The 10,930-nt window shown below is 44.7% G+C and overlaps 1 protein-coding gene across 2 annotated transcripts; it reads left to right on the plus strand.

The window, feature by feature from the left end:
* Positions 1–602: 602 nt before the first annotated feature.
* Positions 603–9,630, plus strand: pigo (phosphatidylinositol glycan anchor biosynthesis, class O). 2 transcript variants are annotated; one of them, XM_070850502.1, is made up of 11 exons: positions 603–666; positions 1,039–1,517; positions 2,002–2,145; positions 2,254–2,377; positions 2,833–2,992; positions 4,257–4,433; positions 4,591–6,187; positions 6,285–6,488; positions 7,196–7,380; positions 7,578–7,648; positions 7,953–9,630. In XM_070850502.1, the coding sequence occupies exons 2-11, from the start codon at positions 1,040–1,042 to the stop codon at positions 8,080–8,082; spliced, it is 3,270 nt and encodes a 1,089-aa protein (XP_070706603.1). In that variant the 5' UTR covers positions 603–666; position 1,039; the 3' UTR covers positions 8,083–9,630. The 2 variants fall into 2 exon arrangements, with proteins under 2 accessions (XP_070706603.1, XP_070706602.1); XM_070850501.1 differs by having other exon boundaries at positions 615–783.
* Positions 9,631–10,930: the final 1,300 nt, after the last annotated feature.

Consider the following 10,930-nt stretch of genomic DNA (forward strand, 5'->3'; position numbering starts at 1 on the left):
TCTAAAGTACGCCAAATGTAGTTGAATTCATAGAAATAGCTCAGGAATTTTGGCAACATGTGAGACAAATAAATGTCAGACACCAAAAAAATCGAAAAGACTTAACATTTAATTAATTGATTCATTGTTCTGATATCTGCTTCTTCTGTAAGGTTACAATCCAGAGAAAACAGACTGGGGTTTGGTTAGTGATACGGGGAAACTTACTCCCTTCAATTTGTCTTACAGGCGGTACAGACACATGACATGATCAGCTTCAGGCATGTGGTTTATTTTGCACATTACAATATATCCATTCAAAAACTCTTCAGCACGGTTTGTTACTTTTCCTTCATCATCCATGTAACAACCGGACGTCAGAGCTGTGAAAGGAAAAAAAGAGGAGAGCCACTGATGAAGTTCTCGTCTTGTTAGTCTCCTTTAGGATTTACTCATCGGGTTGAGATTTTAGTTTTTCTATTACTGATGTTGTGGTTCTGCTATTTTGTCCCAACAGCTGAGCGCGAGTTGTGCCTGAAGGTCTGAGCTCGGGGCGACAAAACAAAACAATTCCCCTGGTGTTACATGTAAAAACGTCCGCCCCCTACTTCCTCCGGGTTGTACGCATGCTGAGGTTCCTAGCTGTCACCAGCCGCCTAATCTCATTGTACCGGACTCCCAATGAAGGTGAGCGTGGTGTCGCGCCGTTCTCTGTTTACCTGAGACACCTGTGCCCGTGTTGTTAGCGCACACATTCACGTCCGCCCTCCGGCCGAGAGAGGACGAAAACCCGACTGCTGCAAGGTCAGTGACAAGAGCGAGACGAGCTAGCTGCGGCTAACGGCGGCAACTTACTAACATTAACAGCCTGCTCGACGTTAGCTAGTTTATTCACCAGCGTGTGCCGTTTTTATCGGTTTAAGCGGAACTCCAGGTTTCCGTCAAGAATCCGCATTAGTGTCCCGAGTTGGTCACAGTTAGCTGCTCCTTTGACTTTTTACTGTGCTGTGAAACAACTGTGTCTGAATTGTTACACCTGTGCTGCTGTCACCTGTGCAGGATGAAGGGGCTCCCGGTGCTGTCCCTGCTCCTCTGGGTGTGCTCGGTGTACTTTGTGGGCATCTACCTGTTTGTGGGTGGGTTCCTGCTGGTGAGGCTGGAGGTGAACAGGACCAGCACCTGCGGGGACGTGCTGCAGCCCGGAGAGGAGCCAGTGGACTTCTGCCGCGCCCAGCCGCGATTCCGCAGGGTCGTCCTGCTCATCATCGACGCCCTCAAGATCGACTTCGCCAGGTTTGACCCCAACAACACGGCGCCCCGGCCTTACGAGAACAAGCTGCCCGTGCTGGATGAGACGGTCTCGTCCAGGCCTTCCCACAGCCGCCTGTACCCTTTTCGTGCCGACCCGCCCACGACCACCATGCAGAGGATCAAGGGCTTCACCACTGGCTCCTTGCCCACCTTTGTGGATGTTGGAAATAACTTTGCATCCAGTGCCATCTTGGAGGACAACCTCATCCACCAGTTTGGGCAAGTTGGTGAGTAGTTGCACACTTCTAAGTATCCATGCTAATGGAAAATACTCTTTTTAGGATCCCTGCCATCATCTGTAGGACTGAAGAGGGAAGTATACCTACTAGACGGGTTATCAGATCACAAAAGTAAACATAGATGTGTGTTTTAGAGGTGAAGTAGTGTCAAATCAAAGTGGAGGACGTTGCTGCTGGCCTGTAGGGTCAAACTTTAAAGTGTGTTGATTGTTGAGTCACACCACAGTGAATGACCAGCAGCTGGCAAAGGCAGATCATCACTGACCGTGGTGCCAGAAAAGCTACTGTATGGACTGTTTTTTAGATTTTAGCTGACAAATACATATTTATAGTGCCATATAGACATGTTTTTCCCGCCCATATCTCACTCAATCGCACCCCAATATCCTTCAACTCCAGTTTTGTAAATGTGTGTGGAAAAAAAAAACGTTGTCTGATCTTGTGCGTTTCAAATGTGCGTATCCCCACGCAGGCAAACGGGTGGTGTTCATGGGTGATGACACTTGGGAGAATCTTTTTCCTAAGAAGTTCCACCGTTCTCTACCCTTCCCTTCTTTCAATGTCAAGGATCTGCACACTGTGGACAGTGGGATCCTCCGGCACCTCTACACAACTAGTATGTATTTACTTCATGTGATTTTACTGTACTATGACCACGAGCAACTGTTCTTTTTGTATTTTTCTTGTTCTTCACATCTCTCCACCTGTCACTTGGTTTTGACAGTGATGGGGGGTGACTGGGATGTCCTGGTTGCTCATTTCCTTGGAGTGGATCACTGTGGTCACAGGTTTGGGCCCGACCACCCGGCCATGGCCGACAAGCTCACCCAGATGGACGGAGTCATCAGGTCAGACAACAGTACATCTGCTCCGCACTTGTTTTACAGCATCCCCTGGCTGCAGCCACCCGAATGTGCTGTCATAGTGCACCTGTAGCACTGTAGATTTGTCCCTTAGTAACACTGATATTGTAAGACGCTGACCCAGATAATAATGGAAAAGCTAAAAAAAAACATGACCTACGAGAACAAATTGTAGCAAACAATACTTTTTAGTTCAATTTAATTTGAAAGGATGGGTAAATGTATAAAATGTCAGGCTTGGCTGGCACCTTTAGTAGTTTTTTAAAGACATGAAACTGCTAACAATGACTGCTGAATACACACAACTCCAGTTTTTAGTACTGCTGATAATTAAACATTAAAATCAGAGACTCCACATTGCAGAAACAATGGATATTGATTGCAGCAGCTCTTATTAATCTCATCAAAACCCTTTGACTATATTCAATCTTTTCCCTCAGGTCTGTGATTGACCATCTGCAGAATGACACACTCTTGGTGGTGATGGGAGATCACGGGATGACGGACACTGGAGATCATGGCGGAGAAAGTCAGAAGGAGACGGATGCTGCCATCTTCCTCTACAGTCCTTCCCCTCTTTTTCCCACACCGCCCTCCCAGGTAGGTTTTTTTTACAGACAGTTTGAACAGCGTCAACAGGAGATGAATAATATAGGCAATCAAAGAACGTTTTATTTCGTCGTCAAGTATATGACCCTTTGGATAAAACGTCTGCCAAAGTAATACACGTTTCATTTTACTTTCTACAACCTTTATATTGTCCTCATTAGCTTTTATGAAATATTTAAATCAATAGAAACAGTGCACAATGTACTTTGACATACTATGGTAATTAAATAAATAAAAGGTGTACATAAAACAGTAATAAGCCCAATTAAATTGTAGTTCTGACCCAGTATTTATTTAAACAAAATAATGTACTGATAGTTACGAGAAATAATGGGTTTATAAACAGGTTTTAACAGACTTTGTTAAGACTTTGGATCCCCAAAACCTCACAAAAGTGTGTGAAAAGAGTAGAAGTTCTATGAATTAGTAAGAATAAATGGTAACAAAATTCTAAAAGAATAGTAAAAAACATAATAGGTCCATTCTGGACATTTAACGTCAGACGTCCTGCTCCGTCTCTGATAAATGCCACATTCCAGTAATCGGTTAACCAGATGTAAATGAAATGCTGATTGAGAGATGAGCGCTGCTTTAGAGTGCTGACGGAACAGAGCATTAAGTCCCATTCATAACTGGCAGAAAGAAACTTTTGACTGAGCACAAAACACTCAAACAACAGATTGAGCGTTGAGAACAACAAACAAACTAATAAGGAGCCAAAGCAAAATGATGTTATGAAGATCCTATAACTATTTGCTTCCATCTATTTGTGTTTTTGCCATCAGCAAATATCCATTTACATTATGTTCATCTCAGCAAAGTGATTGCTATATTATGAATATGAAACATCAAACCATTCCTAGCGTGATCTTTGCTGTTTATGGTCGGCCGTGCAGTTCCCTGAATCCGCTAAATCGATGCTGGCAGGTGGTCTCCGCCCTCTCAGCGATAAAAGTAGATCTCACACTAGAAAAGTGAACTTCAGCGCTCATTTCCATAATTGCAGTGTAATTGGAACATTACATAACACACCGTGGAAAATCATAGGTAAGATGAGTACATAGAAGTGGCATTACTACAAGGAAATGGGGAAATTATGAGACATGAATTTCTTTTAGACTCTGAGTGTCTCAGTGTTTAATAGGATTTGTAACAGAGGATCTTTCCAAATGTCAGAGAAGCCCTTTAAATTGCACATAAATGGAGTGGTAATCTAACACAGCAGGCTGCTTTTTTTTTTTTTTTGTATTTGTAGACTGAACCTGACGTGGTGCCCCAGACAGACCTGGTGCCCACCCTGGCTCTGCTGCTGGGTGTTCCCATCCCCTACAGCAGCGTGGGGCAGGTTCTCTTGCCTTTATTCCCTTCTCAGACACAAGGTGCAGTTGGTGGTCTCAGCCAGCTGGAGGCGCTGTGGATCAACGCAAAGCAGGTACTCTGCTCAGTTAGGAGCTGTCTTGCACAGGTTTAAAAACAATTTGTACACAGAGAAAGCTTCAGACTTCACATATCCTGGAGCGTTTGCAGTAATTGTGTGTTTTTCTGTGGTGTTTAACTTCACCTCATGTCACCATTGTGTGTGTGTGAAGGTCAACCGTTTCCTGGAGACGTACTCTGGCATGGCCAAAGACATCCCACCAGAGAGCCTCTCTCAGCTAAAAAATGAATTCTCCCTCCTCTCCTCTGAATACCTCACCACGGTTAGAGAGGGTCGGTCACCCTCCCCACAGCTGGCAGCCTCCCTGCAGGCCTACCTCACCTCTGTCCGAGACACCTGCCGAGCTACATGGGCTCGATTCAACCCGCTCAAGATGGCAGCAGGTTTAGCCATCCTGGCGTTTGCCTGCTTGATGTGTTTCGTCCTGTCCGAGCTGTCCTTTGTGCTGATCAGGGACAATGGCCCTGGACTGAAGGCCCCGGCTATCGTGGCACTAGGAGCGGGGATTTGTGTGGCTGCTGGTCAGCTGTTTACACAGGGCTACATCGAGGTAGCGTGGTGCCTGGCAGCTGCTGCCCTCAGCTCTGAACTTCTGTTTCTGTGGAGAGCCCGTCAATCCAGAGCCATTAATGTGGCAAAGAACGGATCCAAAGCTCCAAAGTCTGGTGCCTGGCTGACCCCACGCCGCCTCTTGGTCCCCCCTCTCTTGGTGCCACTCCTCCGCTGTGCTTCCCTGCTCTCAGATAGCTACGTGATCGCTGAGGGCCGTGCTGTGACGTTTCTGGTGTTCTCTCTGGCTCTCTATATTCCCATTCATCTCAACTGGGATGGCCTGCTCCTACCCCCCAACCATGACCCTCTGAAGCCCACAGGGCTCCTGCCCTCCGCAGCCTTGTCCCCATCGACTGTGAGGAAAGAAAGCAGCACCCTGCTGGCCTGCTTAGGACTTCTTGTCGGCAGCCTCTACCTCTCCCTCTCCTTCCACGGCTGTCGGGAAGAACAGGGCTCCTGCCAGCCGTCCCCGTTCCTTTCTCCTCTTTCCCGGTTGCAGGACAGCCAGCTGAAGAACCTCCACTACATCCTCTCTGTGTGCTCCCTGGGCTTGTGGACGTATCTGCTGCGACGCTTCCTCCGATACTACGGTAATCTCAACTCCTCAGGTGGGACGGTGTTCACGGCCCGCTGGATCTTACCGCTGCTGTCCGTGTGCCTGGCGCTCCACTGGGCCGTTAGTGCCACTCCAGAGGACAGCTTTAGGAATCTGGCCCAGCTGATCAGCCTGGCCCAGCTGGTCCTCCCCAGGGCCGCCTTCGTTCTCCTGGGACTGGGGCTGTTTCTGATCTGGCTAGACCCCCTCACCGTGTTTGTTAAGACCAGAAGTACAGCTACAGCCAGAGGTTCATCTCTACCCCCGCCCCGCTACAGAGCGAGCACCGGCATCAGCCCTCAAGCCGAGCTGCACCACCTCATCCCCCAGATCTACCAGCGCATGCGTCGTTCCCTGGACGACGGAGAACTGAGCGGGGGCAGTGAGGTGGGCAGCAGGCCCGCTGTGGAGGCCTACGGACTGGGAACTGTGTACTCTGCCCCTTTGCTGCTGTTTTGTGGCCTGCTGGGAATTGGTCTGCTGCTGCTGCACCCGGAGGGCATGGCTCTGTCTTTCCTCCTGCTGCTGCTTGAAATGGGAGCTCTGCTGCACATTCATGCTTCCTCCACTACCCTCAGTGGCCTGCATGAAACCTATTCTGGTGAGATTCAGAACCATGCATCTTTTCTTTTGTCGTCTGTCTGCCCCTCATGACATTGAATGACAACTCTGCCCCCATCTGTCTTTGTTTCCCTCAGGTGGCTTTAATGTGCCCTGGACTCCAATAGTGCTGTGGTCCCTGGCTGCTACCCAGTTTTTCCATGCCACAGGTCACCTTCCCACCTTCCCCTCCATCCAGTGGGGCGCTGCTTTCGTGGGATTCCCTGATGGACACACAGGCACCATACTGCCTGCCTCACTGGTTACTCTCAACACTTTTGCCTCACACATCTTGTTTGCAGGTAGTTATTACCAGAGAAACAGTAATAAATGGTTTAGTGAGTTTTTTAATATGATGAAAAAAATCTGATTAAAAAGTCGTCCTTTTGGGAAATTAGGCTGTTTGATCTGCAAAATTAATTCAAGGATTCAGCAGGGACAAAAGACAAGAATCTAATTTAGAAGTATTAGGCTGCTCTAAGAGTGTTTAGTGCACAGTATTGGTACCAGCTTGAGCAAAATTGTCACTGTAAAATATGTCCTATAGAAAGAGAATGGGATTCAAAGAATTGCACAAAACTGTATTATTTTGACTAGATGGTTATAAGCAAGGCTAATACATAACTATTTATAGCAAAAAACCATCAAGATCAGGTGTAGAATACACGGTTTTACACGTTTCCATGTGTATTAAATGCTGCACAAGACATCAAGATAATAAATACTGTTCTATCACAATATAGAATCTATTAAATGGGAAATTAAAGTGCAGAGTTCTGTTTCCTTTAAAACAGTTGATTCTTTAATTTGTTATAATATACACAGTAAATCAGCCTGATGGTTAAAAATATAGAAATGTGCTATCATGCAAGACAAACAATTTAAGTTATTAGAATTTTATTAAAATGAAATCAAACAAACCAGCTAATTTCTTGAGTTGTCAACACTATGCTCAAATTTGAAACTTGTGACTTTCTGATCTTTCTGTTTGTGTCCATATCGTCTTTAGTGGGCTGCCCGTTGCTGCTGTTCTGGCCCCTTGTGTGTGAGGTTCGCGGCAGCAGGGTAGGAAGAGCGTGTGGGGAAGAGGGAGAGGATGCTGTGATGGAAATGAGACTGAGAGAAAACCCCCAGCAGTTCAGCTCTGCTCTTCTACAACTCTCCACACGCTACCTGTTCATTGTCGGAGCACAGGTACGTCCATAGACCATGAAACGCTTTTGCTCAGTCTGCAGAGATTCACGCATTAGAATACCAAAGTTGTATCATCAATCTAAAACATTCAAGTCCCTTTTTAGCGTGTTGTTCAATGTTTTCTTTTGATCAGCTCCACCACTTGGTGTTTATCAGTATCACATCACTCCAGTCTGTATCTGTGTGTTCCTTCACAGGTCTTTGCTTCAGTCTGTGCCGCTGCTATCCTCAGGAGACACCTAATGGTGTGGAAGGTTTTCGCACCCAAGTAAGTGCCGGAATGGATTTTCCACCTCACACAAATTGAGTAACAGTGAATGCTTTTGAGCATATGGACACAGTGTACTCTGCCTCGCTGTTCAGTAAATGCACATCAGTGAAGGTCTGCGTTTCTGTTGACAACCACACATGCAGTATTTACACTTGCTTACCTTAAAGAAGTAATTTATTTCATAACAATGATTCACGTGTTAACGCTTGAAAAAGTTCGACTTTAAAGTTGGAATGAGAAAGCTGGAATAAACATTTATATCTTCCATCCACAATTCTACTCTCCTGTTTTCTCCCTCCAGGTTAATGTTCGAGGCCTCAGGGTTCTTGGTGAGCAGCGTGTCTCTGCTGATCGGGGTCACGTTAGTACTGAGAGTGGATGTGGCCGTGGGCCGCTGGTTTAAGAGACTGATCCCCGATGCATCCAGGTAGCGACGGCACCGCTGCTGCTGCTGCTGCTGCTGCTGCTTTACCACAGGCGCCCACCAGAGCTCACTGTGCCACAAAGAAAATGGACATGGTGGTCAATGTAAAGTTTTTATATGGACCTCTCACAAAAAAAGACATTGCCATCTGTGTCTAGCATATGGCCCCCCCACAAACATGTCACGTGAGGTTACCTCATACTGTAACTCTTTTGAGGACTATGCTGTGCATTGCTGACACCGAGGGCCTCCTCTTTTTCAGCCAGAGGGACTTCAGGACATCAAATATCGGACTTACTGATCTCCAAGCATCCTCACTCTCATTTAACATGGGATTTTTTTTACCACAATATGATGATAGGCTCATAAGCCACCTCACTCAGCTGATGAGGTCGAGGGCTTTTGTGGTTTTAGAGTTTTATGTGGTTAAAGAAAGAACAGCATTTTCTGAATGTTTCACCTCTTTTTTTTTTTCTTTTTTTTTAAATTTGCAGCATGGACAAAACCTTCCTAGCTCTCCAAGCCAGACAGTCTTGCAAGTGGTTCATGGTGCTGCAGTCAATAAGCTTCACTAAGTACATCCAGTAAGCAGTTTACACTAGCTACATGCCTGTCACAGGGGGGCTAACAACGTCAGCATTCAATTTTCATCAAGCTGATCCTTTCCCACAACGATCTTAAAGAAATCTGTGGCTCTTCAGCCACACAACAACCATTTTGAAGCCAGTCTGCCACCTAATGACTGGAGCTCTACGTCATGATCAGCTTGCAAGCGGGTCTACTCTGTATGGTGAAGTCCATCCAAGTGCATTAAAGCATGTCTGTCATCTAAGTGTCTGCTGGAGGAACTTTTCCATTTTTTTGTATGTTTTGTATTTTCAAAGTGTTGAAATAACCACTATGTCTGGTTACTGCCAATTCATTACTCACTACTATTCCGGGTTCCTAATCTGTTGTCTTTTATTTTTTAGGGCTCTGATTCTTAACTCTAATGCCTATTAATAATCCAGATTTTTTTAAATTGTTAATGATGAGTTTGTCTTTTTTTTTTTATCTCAAATGAACCTTTTGTCTAAATTAGGCCTAATACACCTTTTTTTCTGGAATAGGTGCCTAGCTTTAATTATTGCCTTTTTTGTGTATGATGTCAAGTTGAAGGGTTCATTAAATGGAGGAGCTCCAGAAACACTGTTAATTTAGTTAATTTATTTCTGCTGGACGTCTGAGTCACTTTCCGGTGTTGAGATCTGTTACAGTTGTGCAGCTGTAGTCAGCAGCTGAGGCTCATTAGCTGATGCACGATATCGAAGGGATGTTGAGCTCAGGTTGAATTAGCTACAATGCAATAGTACTGCGGTTCTCCGGCTGGTGTGAGGGAGGGCCTGGTCATTTAGAGCTGCTGCTGTGCTCGCATCAGCCCTAGTGACGGTCGGGCTATGGCGTATGATGACGGGACACTTGTGTCTGTTCTAAAATGTTTAATATATTAAAAACGTATTAATTAAGGTGATTTTACATTCTGTAAAAAACATGTAATAAAACTTTTTTTACGTGACATCTTGGCGTCATGATAATTTAGCTTAACGTCTCATTAGTCTCAGTTTATTCCCTGTTGTTATGGCGCATGCACGTTTCAGCTTTAGGATTCTTTATCGTTATAGTTCAAACTATTTATACGGAACATAAAAGCAGTATTAAATGTTTTGTTCATTGATCCAAGGGCTTGGTAGAGAAGATGGGTGCTGCCATAAGTTTTTACTGGCTCTCTGTCAAGGTGCTTCATTCATTATTCACCATGGCTTTCCGCATTTCCAGTTCCCATAACTCTGGAAGTCTGCAAACATCTCACTTGTACAAACAGGCAAAGGACAAGATCATTTTCAGACAAGATTATGCTGCCTCACCCTGCCTATGTTAATTCTAGAGTTACATTACAGATTAAGGCGTACCTTGATCTTTCTATGTAGAAACTGTGAGGACAAACTTCAGTTCGTGTGCCTGCAAATCAGTAATGAACGATGGGTTTTTATTCCAACTGCTCATTTTCACTCATCTACTTTTGATTCACACTTGACACTTTTTGATCACAGAGGAAAATGTGCCACAGTGAGTGAGACTGAGCTGCAAATTAAAAACCTGTTTTTCTCCCAGTAAATATATTAAACATTACTGACCAGCTTTGAGATACAGAGTGAAACTCTCAATGTGCATCAAATCATTTACGACCTAATTGGACACCGTGAGTGACCAAGGATTCAACAGACAGACGTCTGGTCCATATGCATATGATAAAATACAGAAATTAAATCCATTTAACCACACAGTTTGGAAAATTGAAAAGCACACTCTCAAAGCCAGAAATCTAAACACCTGCTGAAGTCATCAAGTCAGTATCGATCAGCAGGCTTTTCAGCCCAACCTTTATATCTACTTACTCATATCTCTTTCCCATTGGAGACAAAACCACTGGGGTCAAGTGTGTCTAAGAGAAAGGGAAGGACAGACGTGTGGTGAGACCGTTTCTTTTATTGAGATCAACTCCTAGCTGATAAGCTTGACTCTCTTTTTAGCATTTTTCATTAAAAAAAAGGTTTGAATTCAGTAAATCAATACTCAAACAAGTGTATTTTCCCATCTTGTGGATATCATTTGTGCCAGAGTGAATGTATGAGCAGTGATGGATACCACAGTGTAAGCTTTTTGTTGATGATGGAAAATCAGATCAAGCTGAATATAAGAATGTCTCTGTCCACTGTGATAATTCACAAGGCTAAAGCTCAAAAAAAAGAAATGTAGGCAGAAACTGCTTGACCATATGAATTACTAGACCATATGATACTATTATGGTATAAGCT

The sequence above is a fragment of the Pempheris klunzingeri genome, chromosome 19 (assembly GCF_042242105.1).
Source record: "Pempheris klunzingeri isolate RE-2024b chromosome 19, fPemKlu1.hap1, whole genome shotgun sequence".
NCBI lineage: Eukaryota > Metazoa > Chordata > Actinopteri > Acropomatiformes > Pempheridae > Pempheris > Pempheris klunzingeri.

What these genes read in the sequence shown, in the direction of transcription:
- pigo (XM_070850502.1), top strand. Translation starts at nt 1,040, where the DNA reads ATGAAGGGGCTCCCGGTGCTGTCCCTGCTCCTCTGGGTGTGCTCGGTG. An exon ending in CCACCAGTTTGGGCAAGTTG is followed by an intron (nt 1,518 to 2,001) that starts GTGAGTAGTTGC and finishes ATCCCCACGCAG; the next exon opens with GCAAACGGGTGGTGTTCATG. An exon ending in CCTGCATGAAACCTATTCTG is followed by an intron (nt 6,188 to 6,284) that starts GTGAGATTCAGA and finishes TGTTTCCCTCAG; the next exon opens with GTGGCTTTAATGTGCCCTGG.